At 42.8% G+C, this 23,561-nt stretch overlaps 1 protein-coding gene across 1 annotated transcript in view; it reads right to left on the bottom strand.

Annotated features, from left to right (window-relative positions):
- Positions 1-23,561, bottom strand: part of LOXHD1 (lipoxygenase homology PLAT domains 1) — a 349,538-nt gene that overhangs the window by 287,686 nt on the left and 38,291 nt on the right. Inside the window, exons 3-5 of the mRNA XM_057405704.1 lie at positions 16,407-16,487; positions 15,407-15,591; positions 1,460-1,558 (exon numbers count right to left, since the gene is read on the bottom strand). Coding sequence (XP_057261687.1) covers positions 1,460-1,558; positions 15,407-15,591; positions 16,407-16,487 — 365 coding nt within the window. The remainder of the gene's footprint in view (positions 1-1,459; positions 1,559-15,406; positions 15,592-16,406; positions 16,488-23,561) is intronic.

Below are 23,561 nucleotides of genomic sequence, written 5' to 3'. Positions count from 1 at the left end.
ACAACTGACTGAATTAAATATCCTCCAGGTAACAGCTCTCTGAAACCATGATTCAAGGTTAAGACAGAGAACTTTATATTCTAATAAAAAAGGTAGCTTTTCTTGAGTACACAAAAGACCAGGATTTTTTGCTCTGATGTCAGTTACTTACAGCTTTCAGAGTTTTTAGAAATATATATACAGATGGCTTTTGTGTCTTTTTTTCCAAACCACCACATTTCCCTTTTATTTTTAATGTCTTTAAAAATTTCTAAACGGTTTAAAAAAAGGCTTTGGTCACAGGCTGCAGACTTTGACTTTTCAGGACAGGATTCTTTGCTGCATTGCACAGGAAGGATTTATTTTCAAATTAGGACCCAATCAGGGCTATTAGCTTTTCCCGATGTCAGAGGAGCTTGGCCTTCTGACCCAGGTTGCATCAAGAACTGTTTATGTGTGAATGATGCTGGGAATGGGATTGAACCCACCCAAGGCACCAGTGCAAGAAAGGTGTTAGAGGTAAATCTATCCCTCTTACTTTAGGAGGATGAATTGTTTTCTAGGGCTGTTATTTCTCTGTGTAGATATGATACGAGTGCCTGGACAACCAGCTTAGATTTAGACTCCAGCTTTCAGATGTCTCCAGAGAGATCAGATGAATTAATCAAGGATGAGACCTATCCACTACATTTCATAATCAGTTCAAGGACACTTGGCAGACATCATATCATTATTTCTTGAATCTGACAGGATAGGTGCAGTATGGAAGAGACAGAATATTTGCTCTCAGGGTCTCCAGGAATTTCTACACACTCTTTTCCATAGATTCTGGTCTGGGTACATCTTTTATTGTTAGTCAGTTAAAAATATTTTATAAGAAACATAAATTCAAGTTCCCAGATCACTTTTGCAATACAATCTGCAGAAAAAAAAAACAAACAAAACCCAAATAAAAATAAAAAAATAACTAAATGAACTAAGAAATAAGCTCCCACCATTAACTTAAAGCCAGCTAATATAAACCTTGGTTAGATTATCTTTCGAAATGGCCAAGAAGGCTCAGTCACAGCCTTTGCCCCACTGAAAAAAACAGTATCATCTGTCCAGTGACACAGAAACGTGGGACATGCAGCTTTTACTGCATGCACCGTAAATACACATTGGTGCTGGATCCCTCAGTGGATGGGTACTTACTGCACTGGTTTACACTGGTGATTTATGTTGTGTTTCACAAAGGTCTGGGTTTTTTTGGTGATAGGTAACTTCAGTTATTCTCACATTCCAGCCACAACTGCTGCACTACAGAAGCAGCTTCCAGAAGCTGTGGATGTAAGAAACCCCAGAGCTAACACCACCATTTGTTGTGCCCTTCACTCAGCCAAATTATTCTGCCTTTGCCAGATTGCTGTTGTGTGTTGTTCAGATAGCAGGCCTGCAAAGCAGGAAGAAGTATTTTAGGAAATGATTTGCATTTGAATACCTGTGTCTCCTTTCTCACCAAAGATATTGATGAAGACATCCGCATCTGTTCCACTGCCGCTAACTTCACCAGTAAAAACGCGGACCACGTATTTGTTGACTGCAAGAACAGAGGCAAAAATCCCAACACATTAATAACTCAGCAGTTTGATACAAAACATAATAGTACAAACCGATTCAGGCTGTGCTGCTATCTTGGAAGCATGTCTGAACCATGGTTCCTGGTACACTGACCCTCTACTGCGCAAGAGGAACAAAATCCATATGCAAAGCTCTGAAACTGCATATTCACTGCCCAAGGGAAGAGGAACAGGTCACTTAGTTCCTGGCCTTGAAAGCTGAAATAGATGAGAAGAAGGTGAAAATTTTGACGCTGATACATGGCCATTAAATGAACTAAGACCCACACTCAGCCTTGCTTTCTGAAAACATCAGTGAGTTACAGAGCCAGATATATGCCCAAACTCAGAGCTCACCCCTCAGGTCCAAATACTATCCTGGAGCTATTTTTAATTATATCCTAGAACTATTTTTGCAGCTCAGCTTACATGGTTGCTACCTGCCTGGTGACAACTTGTATTTTGAGCAAAGGTCAGTCACAATGCACAATGCACAAGCACAAAAATGTGAAGGTGACCACCCTGTTACTCTGCCCAGTTCAAAAAAAACAAATAATAACAATTCAGTCCATTCCATGGAGAAACAGGAGTAAAGCCCAGGATGAAGCTACATTATGTGTGGCACTAAGCAACACAAAGATCACACGGGTGAGCCACACCACAGACGTTTCACATATGTCATGTCAATGATTTTGAGAAGCAAGTTCTTCAAATGGATCAGGATGGGACTAACTTGGCTCCAAAGGACAGCAAGGGTGAGCTCAGTTTCTTCTGAAACCAGCGAGAAAACTCTCTTGGCCTTCAGTGTGACTAAATTTGGGCCAAACATAAGCAGCTTTCAAAATCTACCACCAAAGTCTACCTGACTAAAAAGAAGCTGTGGCTGCCCCATCTCTGGCAGTGTTCAAGGCCAGGATGGACAGGGCTTGGAGCAATCTGCTGTAGTGGAAAGTGTCCCTGCCCATGGCTGGGCACTGGAACTGGACGAGCTCTAAGGTCCCTTCCAACCCAAACCAGTCTGGGATTCTATGATTCTATGCCTACCTTGTTGCTCCAAGCAAACTCAGACATGACTGATGTCTAGTGCTGTATTCTTTGTGCAGAACCAGTGATGGAGACAAATAGCAAGATAAAAAATAAAACTAATGAAGGTTAATGCAAAATCTACTGAGGGGTACACAATGTCATATATGCTTTCAACAAAGCGTCTGTTTTACCCTGTATTACTGAGCCCTGGCTAGCTGATACTGAAATCTCTGTGCTACAGCATCTCTTTATTTCTGAGTCCTGGTCATGCTTCTTCTGTCACAGGGACAAACGCACAGGGCACCTCACACATGCCACCCTTGAGAACCTTTGGACCATGATCCATGGTGAGCAACTTTTTCCCTTTGGCAGGACCAAAGTTAGGGGAGAAGCTTGCCTTGTCTCCCCAGCCAACACCAGAAAAGAAATGAATGCCCTCAGACCATCACAAACATTGGGTTACCAGTCCTAGAGCAGCTCACCTGCCTCCTCCATCATCACCAGTGTATATTAAAACTTGGTCTGAAAGACAGCAGGCACCTTGATGCTCCCGCTGAGGTAGAGGATGTGAGAGCAACCGTATGAGAAGTGGTTGTCATACCATCCTCTGAATTATAAAGATGATCTCAGCTTCCGGGGTGAGGAGTGCAAGGGCAGAGCCCACACAGAAGGGAAAATCACCTGTCATGGTTTAATGCCTGAAGTTCCTGGCAACCCATCACAAAACATGCCATTACAAATAAAACAGTAATGATAAAAGTGCGATAAATACTAAATAACAAGAAAGGGGAGGACACAGTCAGGCTCAGACAAGGGGGAAAATGCCTAATGTTTCTCTTTAACTCTTCTGTTTCAGTTCACATTCCTCTAACAACCTGCTAGAGATATGCCAACTCCTAAAGATTTCATTTGCATTAGATGGTGCAATGTACAGCTTCCATTTGGCCACTAAGCTGCTCTAACTATGTGATCCGTTGTGCACTGGGGCTTTTAACTGCAGGCTGCATTCCTCAAGAAGTTTGCTCCTTGCGCCTCCTCTAGAATATTTATTCTGATGTCAGTGATTAATTTACTACTCTGTATTTCAGGGACCAGAAGAACCTGAAGGGATAAAAAGAACCACAAAAGGACAAGCATCGGTGACTGAACTTAAATTACCCTGGTAGGGTCAAGTTTTATGCCTTTGAAGTATAGATCAGGAGGATGGCAGAACTCATGCAGAGCACCAAGCAGGACATGTAGAAAACAAGTCCATGAAGACCAATGCCCAAGACCAAAAACAGGACAAGAAGGACACCTTGTATAGCTGCTGCAGAAATATGTCTGGTCAGCCAGAAAAACACTGGTAAAATTCTCTTCCAGATCTAATACCTTGAAAGATTTCTCAACATGGCTATATTTCAAATCTAAGTGATATAAAGAAATGACATTATTGGACAACCTGCTCAGAACAACAAGTGATCCCAAGGGATCACAAGTGATTCCAAGTACACGCACAACATTGCTGTCAGAGTGTAGGCACAAAGATCCCTATGGTGGGGCTAACTCCTGAGCCCACAGAGATACACTGGGACAAGAGTTTGGGCTGGTGGCAATCATAGGGCACTGTGCTGCATGGGTTTTATGTTGTCCTCTAAAATACAAGCAAGGATGGGGTGCATGGCTCATGCTGGCCATGAACATTGGAACACATCTCCATACTCCTTGCAGAAGTGTTTCCAAGAGCATTAGTGGCCTTTGGCTTAGGTCACAGCACATCCCTGCTTCACAGACCATAGGGTCATGCCTAGCGTGTTCTCACCAGGTTTTCCCCTTAATTTTTTCATATGTCCCCAGTTCTGAAACTGTGCACTCAAGCCATTCCCCATACCTGCCCCACTCAGCTCTATGAGCAGGACTATTTCACTTCCTTCATCTTCAGGAAGCAAACAGATCAATCCTGAGCCATGCTGAATTTTTGCCAGCTCTCTCTCCCTCTCCAAGCAATTCAACACTCAGCTGCAGCAGAGAGAGTGAGTGCAGAGTGAGAGAAGAGAGTGGCTCTTCATTCTGCTCAGGGGTCCTTCTGTGCTTCACACATCAGCACATCTTGCAGATTTACATGGTGGATGTGCAAATTTAAATAGAAAGGGACGTCGCATCTCAAAAAGACAGCGAGGATTCAGCTGCTAGAAGCATGCAGGAAAAGGCTCTCATTGCAGCCAAGCAGAGAGCTGGCTGGAGTCAAGCACTCTTCATTTTAAGCATGGGTGGATGTTCCCTATTCTGTAAGCCCTTAATCATGCATTATTTAAAACATTAACATCATCTTTTCAGAAATACCCACTTGGCTTTTTTTAATCTCAATGCATGCCTCTGAGTTCATCTGCAAAATAGAGATCAAGATGTTGCCTGGATATCTTTTTTCTAAGTGCTTCTCCTAGCACTGGGAACATGCAAAAATTATAATGTACGGCTGTGTAAAAGCTGTGACTCCATCTACCACTGCATTCTCACTGCAGCACAGGCATGGAGAGGGGAGCCTTCCTAGAAGCAAAATTACCAGCTTCAGAGGCACGAACTGCAAGATGCCAAGAGCAGAAAAGCACAAATTCAGTAATGAGAGCCACAATTATTTTCTGTTGTCTTTCCTCTTCCAGTTGCAACAGACGAGCTCAAATGTCCTGTGAGGTTACAGCACCTTCCTTTTCTTTATGGTTGGGTGTCTGCTCTGTTAGAGACACTCCAGCTTCCTCTGGCACCTCTCATTCAACACACACAGAGCTGTCTGAAGAAGGCATTTGGAGACGTTGCAAGGGAAGCAGCGGGGTGGCACTAACTGATATAACCCCACTGCATCAATTCAGCAGAGGTGTGACAGTCAAGCACCTTGTCTGCTGCTAATCAAGTCAGTGACAGCTCTCAGCATCTAAGAGGAAAGATTAGTATCACACAGTGGAATAGTCAGGCTCTTTCCACAGAGAGCCAAGGTGTTTATTTTAGTGATGGGCTGTGATGCCACAGGCACTTCCAGCACTGCTCCTGGGGGAGAAAGGGCATGGAGCTGCAGCCCTCCTAGCCCTAATGTTCCCCATTGAGGCTGGTCCCACTGCCATTTCCTTTTTGTCCAGCCCCATCCCTCCTGGGTGCTCTTGTGCAACCTCTCTCCTGCCTCCAAACATGGGAAATGCATGGACAGGTCCCATCCAAATCCTTCTACCTACAAGTTACAGCTGACGGTTCATCCATGTGGTATTGATCTGCCAATGCCGTTTATTAAGCAGTATGATATCATGGTCACCTGAAACGCCATAGGACAGAATTGCCTGAAGACATAACTAATATTATTTGGGGCACTAGGGTGTTTATGCACAAGCTGCTGAGTCTGTAGCATCAGGAACACTAGGTTTAGGCAGGAAAACAAAGCCGACCATGCTTCATTACCTAGAGTTATTACTTCCTGAGGGGCACAGTGAACTCCTTGCTATGTATCCCTGCCTGCCTCCCATGTGCATGGCCTGCCATGGAGCAGGGCACCAGCACAGCATCCAGCAGCTAAGAAATGTCACAGCCTTCAGAAGCAAAACACGCTGGGTTAAAAGCAGGGAACTAAGCTGTAGACAGCGATGGATTCTTCTCATAAGGCAAGTTTTAGCAATTATCCTTCTGTTTTCACAGTGCTGCCAAGGGTGCACAAGATCCATCCTGTAATGCTCAGCTCTGAGTAGGCAGATTTCAGAAGAAGGAGGGTAGAAGCACCACTACTGTCTCTGAATTGCTGCTGGCAAAGAAACACATTTGTGGTTAGTATAAAAAGCAGAAAGAATTGTTATTAGAGGGAGAGGCGGGTGCCTGGATCTGCAGGCAAGGCGCAGCTTCGACCTGAGTCTGCCACAGACTTTTTGCACAAGCTTGGGAAGGTGGTTTAACGTCCATATGTCTCAGTTCTTCTCTGTCATATCAAGTCAGTCATTCCAGCCCACCAGGAACTGTCTGACAATATGTCTTCTTGATGGAGGAAGCACTGAATTGTCAAAATGGAAGCTCCTTTACAGCACTGCTGGCAGCACATTCCTCAGCGACAGCTAGACTTCTTGGTCAGAGCAATCTTGAAAGGTCAGACAGGGCCAAGGCACATGTAGGGTCTAGCCTCCCAGCAAGCATTGTAATTTAGTTCTCGTCTGTCTTGGGAGAGAGCCCATCCCACCAAGCTAACAACACCTCCTCCTAGATGAGCTTCTTTCAGACTTCTGGTGGAGATGCCTTGCTGCATATTCATACACAGCACTATCTCCAGAGTCTCTGCAAACGCTGCAGAGAAGAAATCTCACCCAGCCCTAACCATTACACCTCTCTCTGCTGCAGCAGCAGGGATCCTAGAGACAGCTATGCAAAGCAAGAAGTGAGAACCTAAAGCAACCTCTGGAGCAGCAGAGGAGCCCTGCTGAGTTCACCAATAGTGAGCTCTGTCTCAAAAGCATGGCCTGCTCCTGTACAAAGCAGCTGCACACAGCTAAGGAAGAATATTTTTCCCCCCATCCACGAAATGGTTGAATTCAAAGGGAGGGTTTAGAGCTTGAAAATAATTAGTCTCTGTCAAGAGTAATTGACAACTATCTTTCTTAATGAAATGCGCCTTCAGAGGTGGTGAACAGCTCCTTAACCCAAGGGTTCAAACTGGAAGTGCAGATTACAGGCACACCTGGAGCACAAGGGATGCTGATGAATAAAGAGCTTTGCATTGCTTTTGGCCATAAGCACTGCTGCCAAAACATGGTGGGGAGATGCTAGCCTTTGCATGGCTTTGGGGTGCATGTCGTTAGAGGCAGCACCGAGGATGCAAGGCTGATGTGACCCTGGGTTGGCATTTTTTTAATCCCAGAAGAGCTCTCTATAACTGTGTTCTTAAGAGATATTATTGCTGCCTCTCACATGGGAAAAAGAAATTATCATGTTTGCTCTGCTGAATATTGTATTATCCTCAAGTGATGCCTCATGCCTCTCCTATAATGAACTCAGCTGCTTGGTCTCCCCACCCAGACCAGAGATAACTAGAGTCAGCTCCATTTTAATTGTCTTCTATGTGAAATCAAAGTATGCACCAAAACAGTTAATGTATTAGGATTCAGTCTGGATCATCCCTCTGCAAAGCCTGCGAGAGGCAATCTACCACATGCAGGAGTCTTTGCTCGTAGGATATGCTGAACTGATGTTCCTACTGTGACTTCAAAGTGATGATGGCATTTTAAAGTGAGCTTTAAATGACCTTGCTCAAGAGACAATAGCAGTTTAGTTGCAGGGGCACAGAGCTTAGCAAGGCGTAACACACCTTGTGATAGCAGTGTGGAAATCCACATTCATCTAATTCTCCAATATTTCTCATTATTTTTCATTAGTTTAGACCCAAGGTGAAAGCCCATGTAAGAAAAAAAAAAAAAAGGCAGATATTTCATAATAGAAATATCTAGTTTCTGCTTTGCCCAGGTATGCTATTATCAAAATGGAGGAAAATAACTTCTTGGGTTAAATATTTTTTCTCAGAATGAAGGCTGAAATGACTTAACAGCATTGTTTAAAATCATACCATTATCAACGTACTTCAGTCTTGCTTTGTATACATAAGGTACTTTTTAAAAGTTACTCTTTTCAAAACTGGTGGTTGAGTTAATTACAACATCTAGGCATAATTGGTCAAAATTATACCCCATCTTCACAAACATGCTGCACTGTTTTGTATTGGGTACATACAGTTCTGTATACCAGCCGCACATAGAGATGTCTCATGCCTCTCCAGATTTTTTTCTCTTGAAACATGAGGTCCTTTATACGAATTACAAATCTCTATTTCCATCCCATTTCTAAGCTCTGTACATCTTGACTTCCTTGTGGCTTACAAGTCACCCATGTTCCTTTTTATTTCTGTTTCAAATTTCTCATCACCCATCTTCAGAGACAAAACAACAGGCAAAAAATACAATACAAGCAAAATGTCCATAGCTGCCTCATTTTAGACATGGTAATATAAAATGGGCAAAGTTTTCAGGGAGAAAGAAATACTTATTAGACCAACTGAAGTATTTTTGGGGGGTAGAGAAGACATTTTTGAGTGCTCATCGTGCCAGATAGCATGTAATTTTTTGCTGAGTGTTATCAGTTGGGTGGTAAAAGATCCCTCTAAAAACCTTGTTTATTGAATATCTCAGCATTCAGCAAGACCTCAACCTTAATGCAGGGGGTATTCACCATTACATAAAAGTAAACAACTCATATTTATTTCATAAATATATTTAGCTGCATTTTCCTGTGCTGATTATACACTTCCAGTTCTCAATGTAAATAAAGATGAGTTTTGATGAGCAGATAGCACCTATTAATATTTCTTTTCCTCCTCTTCTTCATCCTCAGAAATAACTTTTTTAGTTTTACTGATCAGGAAAGTTCGCAATGTGTGACATCTCATTTTAAATCACAACTCAGGAGAAACAGGAGAGGGGCCAGTCCCACTCTCCAGATCTGATGCTTTATAAAACAAGATTGCAAACCCACAGGGCATCATCGACCGGTGCCTCAAATCCAAAACACTGCTCTTTATCAGAGCTTCTAGCACCGCTATGTTATTGAGTAATATTGGTCACAGCTTCAGTTTGGATCCAGTGCAGCCCTTAGGGACATGCATATCCCTTTGGGTCAGGAAAGATTTAGCTACTGACTAGAATTCAAGCATGTGCATCGATATCTGCTCCCCCAGGTGTTTCCTCAAGCCACAGCCAGGTCAGTGCCCAGCACTTAAACTCTGAACAATGAACTGTGAAGTCTTAACACGAGACTTCTTCATAGAGGAAAGAAATAACACAGCTCACTTTTACCTTCCCAGATCAAATATATGAGTTTTAGGTCCTGGTGGACATAAAAACCTCAGAGAATATCTAGAGGATGTTAACTCTATGTGTGCTTGTGCTGATGCTCTCAAAAACTCAGAGGGCAAAAAAGTCAGAACAACCCCATGTGCTGGGCTGCACCCCCAGAGTGCAGGTCGAGGGAGGGGATTCTCCCCCTCTGCTGTGCTATGGGGAGACCCCCCCTGCAGTCCTGATCCAGCTCTGGGGCAGCAGCACAAGGGGGACGTGGAGCTGTTGGAGCGAGGCCAGAGGAGGCCATGGAGATGCTGCGAGGGCTGGAGCAGCTCTGCTCTGGAGCCAGGCTGAGAGAGCTGGGCTGGGGCAGCCTGGAGAAGAGAAGGCTCCTGAAGGGGAGACCTGAGAGCAGCTCCAGTGCCTGAAGGGGCTGCAGGAAAGCTGGAGAGGGGCTTGGGACAAGGGATGTAGGGACAGGCCAAGGGGAATGGCTTTAACCTGCCTGAGGGGAGACTGAGATGAGCTCTTAGGCAGAAGCTCTTCCCTGTGAGGGTGCTGAGGCACTGGCACAGGGTGCCCAGAGAAGCTGTGGCTGCCCCATCCCTGGCAGTGCAGGGTTAGAACTGGATGAGCTGTAAGGTCCCTTCCAACCCAAACCATTCTGTCATTATATGAAGTCCAACGCAGGCTGTTTCTTCATTTGCACAGATTGCATTCATAACCCAGACAAAGACTGCTTTTCTAGCCTTCTAAGAAAACAGTTCTGTGCCTTTCTCTGCCTGTGGCCTTCTCCTCTGACTGTCCAAGTCTCCTCAGGTGATCTCATTAACTCTGCTGTAAATGATGACAGACCAATGATTCAAGGAAAGTTGTGAAAGACTAATGGATTGAGGCTGACCTGCAACTTGATCAGCTGAACTGCTCTCATTTGTAATTATAACAGTGTTCTCACATTTTAAAGGCAAGACTACCCTCTGCACGCACATTTCACCACTCCTCTGCCTTCACAGGAATCCAGTTCCAATTGCTCAGTGTGAACTTACAGCTGTTACCCCTTAGGACATATCTGTGGAAACTCTCAAGTACACTACATATCAACCCCAAAATCAGGCCAGAATTGACATAACAGCCAACCATTCAGTTCAATGTCATGAGAAAACTCATGTCTGCCTGCAAAAGACCACACAGACTTAGACCTAGATACAGCACAGCTACACCTCATCTGGTCTTGCGATCCATTTTTGACATAGTATCAATAATAACAAAAGCAATAGGTGATCAGTGCCCAGCACTTTGAAGTATGGAAAAAAGTAAATGCAAATTTACAGTGTTGGATTCTTCCACCCTCAAGGTCTGGGCATTGTGACTGCCCTACTCCTCAGGACTGTGCTGTGTAATGCACTCGTTCTTGACACACTCATTATTAGTAGACCAAATAAGACTAAATTTTACCCAGAAAAAGCAGAGAATGGAGAACTTTTACAGTTTTATGTCTCACATGTGGTTTTGTCCTACTGTGAAAATGCAGCCTTGGAACAGTTTGATATGAGCTGCTGCTCCATGCACATATATAGCTCATTGTGTCCAATCCTAAACTATTTCAGGGTACTGATGTTCAAGGACGAAGATGGAAGTCAATCCTTGTCTCTTAAACCTCATTTGCAAAAAGCTGGCAAGCCTTGACCAAAACTTGACAAGCTAGCATAAATTGCAATCATACAGAAGACAACTAATTTTCAGATACCTGCATCCTTGAACATGGAGGTTTTTTAATCACAAGGACCAAGTGATTACATGTCTTCTTTTCAAATTACTGTTCCTAGTTTCTCTCAGTCTAAGAGCAATGCTATAGAAAGAAATTTTTTGATTAGGGAGAGTTTTCAAGAGTAATCAAGAAGAGCCAGTATTCGTTGGTGGTACCTAACTGCAACTTTTTCCTTTGTTCTGAGGCCAAACTGCAGAAAGCCAGCCTGACCTTGACCACCTAAATAGCAATTACAGCCTGTTGTCATCCCAGACAGAAGATGGCCAAGGGTTAATTAATACATCATCTAACCTGACCAAGCCTCAGTTGCTTTTATGAGTCAAGAAAAAACCTAGCCTTGCAAAAATATTGCATTATTAAGCCTTGAGACACTCTCAAATCCACCTGAAAACCACATTTCAGGACTCCCTGCTTTCCAGCTGGGTGATAAAAGCTGTACCCATCACATGAGGTGGAGAAAGAGACACCCCTGGTGTCCCAACTGCCACAGATGCTGGCTGGCTCTGGGGATGCAGACTATCGGGAAAAGGTGAGTGAAGTCCAGACAAATGAGAGTAACCATGGGGTGGGAGACATAAGTGTCTGTGCCCAGAGTGGTACAAGTAATTCTGCAACTATCAAACAATTGCTGAGAACAAGCTCTGAAGTTTCATTTGCTTTGTGTCTCCATTGAGTCAGTAATTCTCATTAGGGCAGCTGCTGTAAATGCTTTCACCCACCATCACTTTGGTGGGATATCAGACATCCTCAGAGTGATCCAAAACCTGCTAAACTCAAAGCACCTGACTTCAGTTTTGAGTCAGTGACTTGCATAAAGGCTCAGCCACAGTCATACAATCCTAAGGCTTCATAAATTCAAGTGAAGCAGGATAAACCCAAACAATAGCCCTTCCTTGTAATTAATACCTGCAATGTAAATCAATCCAGGCGCCAAGAGCAGCTGCAGGGTAAATAAGAATCTGTGGCACTATCATCTGTCAAAAGGCCATGGGCATAAGATGCCATGGATGTGAATACAGGGAATAGAGGATCATTCAGGCAGAAACACTTAAAATGCAACCTGTTTTCCTAGAGAAATGTGTGGCATTCAACAGGGAACCTGACAAGAGGAGTTTTATTCAGATAAGTAAATGCAATCATTCAGATATCTGCTATCACTCTATTTGGATCATGAAAAGAATTGTTGTTTTGTGCGTGTGGGTCCCCAATATTTCAATTATATGCTGACTGGTTTTTTGGAACATATTATTTTCTATTTTTTTTTTTCTTAAAAAAGCTCACAGACTCGCAGGGATTCTCTGGCTGGGCTGTGCTCCTCACCAAGAAATAGGCTGAGTCTCTGCATATCTTAGTAAGTTTTGGTCCAAGCACCAATTATCCCCTTCAAATATGCTTCAGCTGCACCAACAAGGCAAAATTACGACCAAAAAATTATTTGTTCTCTAGTTCACATTCCACATGTATCATAGGGATGATACACATCGCAGCACTGACCTCCAGTTCAAGAGAGGAAGCTAAATCTTCAAGATAAATATGAGAAGACTCTTCAGGAGAACATCATAAGCTAGAGATGTTGGAGGAGGAAACTTGTTTGGTTACCTCCAAAAACAAACCAGACTGTGGCAGCAAATGGAGCATGAAAGCAAAGTGTGAGACTAAGATCTGTAACAACAGTGCCTGGGTGATTTACAAAGAACTAAGGAAAACAAGAGAACAGTGATTGAAGAGACATGACCAAATGGGAGAAGAGTATGACACTGAACACCGCTAATGCGAACACAGACTTAAGAGAGAGTAATTAATCTTTATTTACAGGCGCATAAAATCACCAAACCACATAATTATTCATTTGTTCTAGTAGACTAGAAAATATTAATACTCAAAGAGTAAACACAACTATTTAATCCATTTGAAAGGAAATAAGAAAAACAAAAAAAAAACGCATACACAAAAAAAAAAAAAAATAAAGCCCACAACCAACCAACCAACCAAATTTAGGGCAAATTACTTGTATGTGTAAAGAAAATTTTATCACAATTTCATTTCAGACCCTTACAGATCTAGAGGAAGACGAATGAATTCAGTTAAATTTACATTTTCAGTTGATGGTTCACCTCAGCAGTCTGGGAATGTTCATCTTTCATTAATTATGGTTCAAGGGGAACTGCAACCTGAGATAGCCAAGCTAACCCTCTCCTCTTACAGATTCAGACCTGCTGCCTGGAAGGCATCCAAACCTTCACCCATGCCTCTGGCCTCAGCCCAGCTCCCTGCATTTATATAGAGGGCCGCAGAGCATCCAGCCTGTGCCATTCTAAAGTGGGCCTTTCTGTCTGATAAAGGCAATGATAACAGATTCATTTTTGACAAATGCCTGGTTAAATCTCTTCTTTCATATTCACAAGACTCTCTAATTTGTATTTGTCCTGGACCAAGTACGTAGTGAACTTCTGATCTGTTAACCAAAACCACTTCACCAGAAGAGTGAACACTTGGGACAAGGTTGCTGGTTGGTGAAATGTGAATTTGCTCCAGCACTTTTGTTGGAGCTGCAGTGATTTTTACCAGCTGAGCATTTAACTCACATATCTCTTCCTGCTGAGAGACAGGTGTTGAACAGGATGGAGGAAATCACATGCATTCCTTTGAATCAGCTATCCCATGCAGGAGCAATAATAAATTCAGATAAACTGTTGTGTCATTTAAAGATCCATTAAGATTGAATGGTTGACTTCTTCCTCTAGGGAACCTCTTGTTAATTGTGTTTTGCTTTGACCCATCTGCTATCTCCTCCAGACCCCTCCTGCCCCTTGGGTGTCCTTAACTCTTCTGTTTCACAAACTGAACACATAAAAGATCTGAAAGGGACTTTGGCACACAGAACCCCAACAGTAACTGGGTGGGCTTTTGGCAGAGCATCTCCAGGCGTTATCTCATTCCCCTGGGGCAGCCACCCTGGAGAGGTCTGCATTTATAAAATGCACCACATATATTTCTTACCAATGAATATTATTTGCCTACGCTAACTCACATGCAATACCTCAATACATGCAATACTTACATTCAGAAGTTACATCTTCAACATATTGATACTGATGGTCATACCTTAATAGGGCAAAATTATTCAACAATTCACAGAAAATTGTGTCATAGTGTACTGTTTCTCTATTAACTTTATGCAGGATCTCAACAAAAATAACAATACTTTGCCCTTGTACAGCATCTATCAATGTTCAAAGCACTGTGTTAAGGCTGGCAATAAAGCAGTTTTACCAAAAAAAAACCCACAACTCTTAAGTGGTCCCATCAACTATGTTACTGCAAGAAATCTACTACATGTTCTCAAAAATATGCGAAAAAACAAAACCACAAGTTTCCCTTCTCCTTTCCCCAAGACCTTTGGCTGGTGGAAGGTGTACTTCCCTCTTCATGAGTGAAAAATTAAGCTCCCAGATAGGAGGAGAGCATTGGTGAATTCATCAGGAAAACACAACCCGGTTTCCTCATTAGCACTTGGAGATAAACTGCTGACATACCACCTGAGGCTGGTTTTCTGGCTCCACTTTCACATCTCGATCATCTTCCCACTCACGTTACATGCACTATACATCACCGCATGGCCTACACACTGATATCAGTTTGGGAGTACGTCTGGTTTGCAAGCTGTCCTGGCTTCGTTTCAACATCATTAGCTTAAAACCACTCTGAAAAAATAGGCACCACTTCAATATGGATATCATACAGTAAACCAGCATAGAATTACAGTAAGACAGTTGGCTTGTTTATGGAATTTTCCTGCAGGTCATCACCAGAGCCTGGAAACACTTTATACACAGGACTACAACTATGCTGCCTCTTCTGATAGCACACAAAGACACCAGCTACATCTTCCAGGGTAGGAAGCATCTCATCTACAGTAGCCATTTAATCTACTTTAAAGTAGTCACCACAGATCCTTTGGTGCTCAACCAATGAGCAGAACTTCTCTATATAGTGATTTTTCCCACCCTAAGATCTGAGATCTAACATTGGAAGAAGGAATTATCCTCTGGAGGCATCTTGTGTCTTCTTACTTCTCTCTCCACTGACTATAAAGAAAACAAATTCACTAAATGATTACTTTTTACATGGCTGAAGTAATCTGAAAACAACCCTGTCCTTTCTGATAAGGCACCAGGAAGCAAAGCTTTTTGGAAAACCCTTACTTTTGGGCACATCCATGGGATTCAGGCTGCCGATGAGGTCCCTGACGTACAGTCCATCCCCATCCTCCTTGCTCAACCAGTTGTTGCAGGGGAAGTAGAACCGCAGGTGAGGTCTGTTCATGTCAGTCACAATCACACGGTCGAGGAACCAGCCCGCATTCAGTCCGGTGTTATCGTGCTCAATCCTAGGAGAAGAACAACCCTGGATTTGTATTTTGGTTAAGACTAGCCAGTAGAACTGTAACTTTGTGGAATATTTTATATTATGCAAGGCCAGAGCAACTGAACCCAAAATGCTTGCTTATACCTGCTTACCCAATATCTTTCACAGGTCTTATGGGCTTTTACAGAGTATTTTGAAAATAACAACCTTTCATATACATTTATGGGCAGGTATCATAGGCTCATATGTGGGCAGTTATCTGAAGGAGGTGCACACAAGCAAACACACACCTGTGTTTCATTCAGTATGTGTAGTAATTCACCTTACACTTCATGTCTAAAATAAAAGCGGCTCTCATCCCACTCTGTATCCGTCCTGCTCTTTTCTCTTCTTGCTTTGTTTTATCTGCCACTTCCTTTTTCCACAGCTTCCTTTGTACTATTTACTAACTTTTAATTTTATATGGGTCAGTCAGATGGTGGTTAAACATAATAATTATCATTTACATCACACTAATTTAGCAAAAGAGGGTAGCGAACCCCATTTACCTTCATTGGGACATAAAACCAGTCCTAAACACCTTCTTCCATGATTGCATATGACAGAAATACAATTCTTGATGGGGAGCATGGATAACTATGAGCAATTCTGCAGGTGATTTTATGCTTCAGTTCAAATCTTAGACAGTAAACAAGCTTTTAGACCCCTTAACTTCACCTTGATAGGAGCACATTAACAGGTAATGAATAAAACATGGCAACACTAAAACCTCTACAGCCTGTCATTCAATTAGCACCTCTTGGATCAGGTACTGTAGTAGTAACATTGTACAGGTACCTTATTTTCTTTATTTGTCCAACATTATTGGTTTTCACTCGGAACACATCTGTTTTACTCCTCTCAAAGGCCGTGCTGCTCCTGTAATGCACATGCGACAAAAGTTATGGTAAAGAAACAGCAACTTTGTCAGCAAAGCCACCATACATGGTGGCCTGACAGGTGTTTAAGGGTGAAGAAATGTCATTCCTAGCCCTGGAAAGATCTACTTTCAATGCCCTCTTCCTTATGACAAGTTTCAGATGCTCTAAGTACTGACATTTAGCAGATTTTTTCCGTTCTTGAGCTCTAAGAGTCCTTCTAGGAGGTGAGATGGCAGCTTTGGGGGAAATGCAATGCTGGCCCAAGCAGATGCAAAGCTTGGATCACATTCCGTATCACCTCCAAGAATATAACATGACTAAGGTTTTTCAAAATCCTCAACCAAATTGCCTGTAGAGGTGGGAGCTGGGGGAGCTCACAGAGCCTGTAAGACTTGCCCATAATCAAGTGCATTTCAGAGGTGTCTGAAAATAACCTTTGGTGAAAGTATTTCAAGGCAGCACCAATGAAGTAAAAACTAGATGAAGAACTCCAGCTCTTCCGTAACACCTCATTTATGGTTCCTCAACCACAAGAAATGTCATTCTCCCATCTGTTGCTGAAATATGGAAGTAACAGGAAAAAACACGGGGATGTTTTCAGCTGCTCCCATCCACGGTAGCTGGACAATGCTCATTTGGAATGGTTGAGTCAGAGCTTATCAACCAGCCCTTGGTGGCCAAACAATGTGGAAGACCCTGGTGAATCTGAAGTCCTGAACACCCACTTCAGTTGCTTTATAGGGCCTCAATATTCTTTTTTATCTTTATTTCCAGCTCCTAGATACATGTTCTCCTGCCATCCCAGCCTTCAGGCATCAAGCAGACCCACTCTTGGTGATGGAGTAAAGGGGTTCCATAATCTAGTGACTTCCCCTGCAGACCTGCAGATCTGCCCAGAGCTCAGCCAGAGATAAAAGCATCCAACTGCATCAAAGGTTTCTTTCCACATCCATCCTCCAACACTATTTGAATGACCATTGAAATTTCCTTCCTTCCCTAGAAAACTTCCTTCCTACAATTTGTATCTCGTTCAAAGCCAAACAACTGTAGGACAGGGACTAGTTCGACATTTTTGTGAAGTGTTAAGTATGCAGTTTGCATTTCACAGCTGAAAGAGGAAGTCAATATCAAATGCATTGGCCCAAGTCAGCGGTTGTAGAATTTAATTCCCAGTTCTGCCTCTAGCCTGGGGAGCGATCTTTGGCAAACACCTTTTTGAGCTCCTGTTTTCCACAAAATTACTAAGAATAATACCAAGGCAAAAACCCATCCTTGCTTTGAAGACACAGCCGCTCCCACTTACCCTCCCTGATGGGCTCCCATTTCACCTGGGCCACTAAGCATTGCTACAGATGATTAAACACAGCAAAACCCAGAAGTCATATTAAAATGAACAAGAAACTACAGCACTTGAGCAGCATAAAGCCTCAGTGACACGCAGCTTGTACTCATCAAGTTAATGAATATTAATAATCACAGCAAGGGGGATCAGCTTTGCAAAGCTCTCTTCTCCACATCATTGAAGGACCTGCATGCACCTATGTTTACAGGTTACATTGTGTGCTCTGCAAATGCATGTGCAGCCCTCCTTCTCTCCCCTCCTGCTATTCCAGATACCGCGCCAGGAGCATCACTGCTACAAGAAAAAGCTAAAACAGTTAACCTTGCTGTGAAGACAAGAGACAATTAAATCCAGCCCAGCCTCCCCCAACCTGGCTGTCAGAGAGAAAACAGGCAGTGAGTGCGAGGCAATTAGTTTGTCAGGCTTGAGTGATCATTTTAATGACAGCAGCATCTCCCTGCTTTGGCTCCAGAGATCGATGCAGCACTGCAGACTGCTACAGAGATGCCACAAAAGTATAGTGAGACTAATTAGCCCAAAGCATTCAGCAAACCTGTCCTGATTGCTGCTGGGTTACAGCAGTCTTACTGCTGTGCTATGGCAGTCTCACTGCTGTGCTGAGCAGTCTTGGTTGCTGGGATGGTGAGAGGGAAACCTGCTGTTGGAGGACTATCAACTGAGCATCCTGAAGTGTCCAATGGGCAGATGTTTTGTGCATCTTGAAAGAGCTTGGTGAACCGTTGGGAAATATGATGTAGCCCAGGAGCCAAACTCGAGGGAAGTCTTGCTGTCGAATAGTAAGAAGAATTTGACACATCTCTTCCCTTGAGATTGATATGCAGCATCAACAGCACAGAAAAGTGGAATGTCTTAGGGGAAAAAAACAATCCTTCCTTCAAGTGTTGCCAGATGTGGGAATTGAGAGTGAGGGAATACCCCACAGTGAATAACTATACTGAATTTAGCTCCTCCCAGAAAAAAAGAGAGAGAGAAGGAGAAATTACAGCTGGGCCTTATCGGAGTCTGGTCTGACCTGGGTAACAAACACATAGCCTGATTACCACAAGGAACTCGTTACACCAAACAACGCAGCATGCTGGCTTGTACAGCTCTGGTAACAACTAAAGCAGGGAGAAATCCGAGTTGGAAATCACAGCTCTAAATTTCCAGGGTTCAGGCTTGGCTGGGTTCACACACAGGCAGTGAGCATGGCTAGTCATAGTCTGAATATCAGCAGAATTTCTCTCAGAGCCCTATAATTCAGCTGGGATAGCAAGGCTATGGCAACTTCAGAAATATGTTTCAACTCAGCTTTTTATTTCACTTATTTAATTGTCTTTAGCAGCTTTATTTTTTTATGGATTGTTGAAGTTTCACCCAATTACTTTGTAAGAAATATCCAAGGAACTTCAAAGAAGATTACTATAGGAAATTCTCAAATATTTTTGTATCTGAAGATGTTTTCAGGTTGCTTTTTGTTTGGATTTTTATTTTTTTTTTTTACTCAAATGATTGCCTGCAGGTTGCACTGCAGTGGTACTGCAAACATAAAATGATTTAGAGCACTCATCAGCCTCCAGCAGTTGGGCTCGATGATCTTAAAGGTCTTTTCCAACCTGAATGATTCTATGTCCTTGTTTGGGTAAGTCACATTGCTAAAAAGCACCACAAGAGTGGTGAGTGTTTGAGCATAGTATTTATAAACCCTTGTATGCATCTCTTCTGCAGGTCATTGGCATAAACAACAGAGCCAGTGCTAGAATTTCACTACTGCTTGGTATGTTGACAACAAGAACATTTCAGTAATGCAGTTCTAAATGCAAAAGTACACAAGCATCTGCACTGGTAAATCACTTAAAAAAATAAATAAATGGATTATCTCAGCAAGACATAATCCCACCAACTAAATAAGGTCACAACTGAAATTTAAATTTTGAGGTTTTTTTTTAAAAAATATTCATCACTTCTGATCAGCTCACAGCATCCCTTCCAGAGCTGAGCTCTCACGAATAGAGGGAAACCTGTGTATGATCACAGCAGGCGCATAAAAATAATAACCTTTTGCAGTGATGAAGTAACCTGAACCAATTTAGCTTTGAATCACTGCATTAATGACCATTTAAATTGTCTTTCTATTAGGTGTTTTATCTGATGCTTTGTACACACAGGAGAGCCTGCAAAAGTAGGATGAAGGGCTGCACAGAAGCACGAAGTGTTACCATGGATGTCAGTTCAAACAAAATTTTAATGATGCTCTGCTAATCATCAGAAAGAGTCAATTCTTGGTGGTATCATCTGAAATGCTGCCCACAGGTCTGCCTGCTCCTGACACTGACATTTAGCAGCATCAGGAAGGAGCTGAGTATTGGGGATGCTTTCAGAAGTTTGCACAGCAAAGACCATCCCACAGCTTGTCACTCTCTAGGGACACCTAGAGCAGTTCATCTGCTATCTCATGAGAGGTGAGTTTCTCATGGACTAGGAGTGGGCAGTATAGTGTTAACATATAGAGGCAGCAGGGATGAGCAGTGCTGTATCCTTGTTGTTGTCCCGGCTGGAAAGCACAGATGGCTTGAAAGTACAGACAGCTTTCCTTGTCCTCAGATTATCCAGTACGCCTTATAGGCTGGGTGAATCTGTGTTTTCAGGCCTCTGGCTAAGATGGCAGCTTGCCATGAGATTCAAAAAGATATTGGAAAAATGCTTACAATGTGTTTTGTTTGCCTCTTTATTCTGTTCCCATTCACTATTGATTAATCCTGGAGAGAGGACACTGACCTGGATGGACTTAAAGGCAGCCTAACTTCAAAATGATTCTATACAGAATCACTGACTGCTTTGGGTTGGAAGGGACCTTAAAGCTCATCCAGCTCCAACCCCTGCCACAGGCAGGGACCCCTTCCACTGGAGCAGCTTGCTCCAAGCCCCTGTGTCCAACCTGGCCTTGAACACTGCCAGGGATGGGGCAGCCACAGCTTCTCTGGGCACCCTGTGCCAGAGCCTCAGCACCCTCACAGGGAAGAGCTTCTGCCTAAGAGCTCATCTCAGTCTCCCCTCTGGCAGGTTAAAGCCATTCCCCCTTGTGCTGTCACTACATGCTCTTGTTAAATGTCTCTCTCTGAATCCATGCGTATGTTCAAACCATATTTACTCTTAATGTAGAGCTTAAATAGCAGCATCTTTAACCTCCTTCCTGGAGCAACAAATACTCCAGGGAGTTTGGGCTGCAAATACTTTGCCAAGACTGTCATGAAGCTGACAACATCAGTCAGCAAGCACCTGGAAATACTGCATAAGGCAGATTATGTCCAAAAATACTCCAAATGGAGAAGAAACCAGCCGAGAAGTGCAGCAAATACAAACGCCTCTGTACCAAAGACATTATTTTCTTTTCCTACCAATAACCTCACTAGCAGAAGGAATCCTGCTTGAACAAGCACAGAAGAATTAGTGAAAAAATGGTCCCACTTGAAAGGATTCAATTGAATACGATAAATTGCTCAGGGCTATAGCAGTGTGATGACACCCAGGAGCCAAACACTGGCCCAAAACTGTGAGAGCCTTTAGCTGAACTTACCCTGAAACTTAACAAAGTGCCATAAGGGACACTGAAACAGCTCCTGCCTTATCCATAAACATTCCCAGTACAGATTTTGAGAGCCTTAACAGCAGATGTTGGATATGTGCTCCTTCACTGCATGGAGCAGCAATGATACCAGTTTTTCATCTTTGGTGGCATGATTTACATAAAGAAAATAAAAGAGTGGTGTTCCATTCAGATAATCATAGCTATTCTTCATGTCTTCTTTATTTACTGTTTGGTTAATATTCTGATGAAACTGTATACAAAGCAGATAGTGCCACTGAAAACAATGCAAAGGTTACTCTACATGTCCCAGTATTAAATTACAATTTTTTTTTGACAGATTTGGGGGCAAATTTCACTGCTGAAACATTCCATTGGAGAAATATTTTTTGAAAGTTTTAGTAAGAATGAGCTCAGGGATGATTAAGACAGAGATTTAATGAGCTGGGATAGGGGCAGGATTGGCAGAAAGGCAGAGTTTGCTCCAGGAAGGCACCTTATATTCATCCCATGGGGAAAACTGAGCAGATTTTAAAGGCTGAAAAATGCTGCTGATGCTAGAGGAGCGACCTGCTCTAGCAGCTAAATTCCCTTAAAAGTCTGCCTGTTTTGAGTAAATTCCTCTTTCTCCCTCTAAGGCTTGACCTTGCAGTTGGTACCACCAGCTGCTATGTGTATAGCTGCAGGTGGATTAAAATTTATATACGCACCAGTGCTACCAGGTCTTATCTTCGGGTTGTTCAACACTGTTGTCTAAGCACCCTCTAAGTTAATTTTGTTTCTGAAGTGTTAGGCAAAGGCTAACCGATAAACGTGAGTGAGAGAGAATGAAGAAATTTCCCACTTTGTTTCTTTTTCAGAAGTGAATATATACTACAAATTGTGCTGTCACCTAACGCTGCTCTAGATCATAAAGTCTGCACAGTGAGGTGTAAGTGCTGCAGATTTGTATGGGCATAAATCACAGTACAGTTAGATACATAAACAGCTTTAAACTGGGAAACATCCTGTGCCATTAAAGGAAAAGCGCTGCAACTCATTTATGAATGAGTGCTTCAGCAGCACTGAGAGAAGCCTTTCTCCACTGAGCTTGGGGTTTGTTTGCTACATTGCCTGAACAGCCCCTTCTGTACCAACTTTCCAACACTTCCTAACTAATTACATTAACTATTAACAGCAAATAAGGTGTTTATTTATTCCAGAGCTGTTAAACAATAAAGACAGATCTTATGCAACTCCATAGTTCTTAGATGCAGTAGAGCTACAAACACCAACATCCTCTGAAGACCATCCTGTACATACTGTACAATTCATGTGTTATTTGCTGGCATTAGGAACAGGAAAAGCTTTGTGCAGTGACCAGGTAGAAGAGACTGCCAATTAAAGGTATTCAGCATAGGAAATAAAGAAACAATTAAAATCCACTGAAGAGTCCTCTAATTCAGTAAGAAGCCAGCTGTCACTTACCAGTTACTTCATTGTTCTTTCAGATTGCCATTGCTGCTCCATCTTTTATATCTCTTTTTTCTTTTTTTTTTTTTTTTTTTTTTTTAAGGAAAATTCTGTCCATGAATATATATTGTGTTGTCACAAGCTGGACCAGATAAGCCTGACACTGAAAAGTGGATTTGTTTACACTAACAACAAATACATAAATTTGCTACTAAACACTGTGAATGAGCTGGCAGCAGCATTCCCAGCTGAGTTCTTTATTCAGTCCTCAGCCCCAGCATGGTGGAAAGCACATGAGCATGGAGAAATAAAATGCTATAGGGGATCAGCACTGTTTGGATCAGCACATGGCCAGCATTGGGCCTTGGAGAAGCATCTCTTGCCTGTAGCAAAGGTTTTGGCAACTGCCAAAATACCACCAAGCAATGCCTTGGTGTCCCTCCAGGTGCCCATGATGGAGCCTGTGGAAAGAAACTTACTTGTGATAGTGCTTTTAGCTTCTGGCCGAGCTGTAGCTGGTGCAGGATGGCAGGTGGGGGACCTGGAATGCTGTGTGAGCTGGGTTTTGAAGTGGGATTTTGCCAAGAGTGGCTGGGGCTAAGCAGCACTTTGCCAGCACCCATCCACAATCTCCAGCACCAGTGGAGAAGCATTGCCATATGCCAGATTGGCAGTGACTGCAAGGGAGGAAT

The sequence above is a fragment of the Pezoporus wallicus genome, unplaced genomic scaffold, assembly GCF_028554395.1.
Source record: "Pezoporus wallicus isolate ANWC-B61680 ecotype Strahan unplaced genomic scaffold, APGP_CSIRO_Pwel_v1 scaffold_13428, whole genome shotgun sequence".
In the NCBI taxonomy this organism is placed as follows: Eukaryota; Metazoa; Chordata; class Aves; order Psittaciformes; family Psittacidae; genus Pezoporus; species Pezoporus wallicus.
The sequence above is the reverse complement of the archived record's forward strand: the minus strand, read 5'-3'. Positions and strand labels throughout refer to the sequence as shown.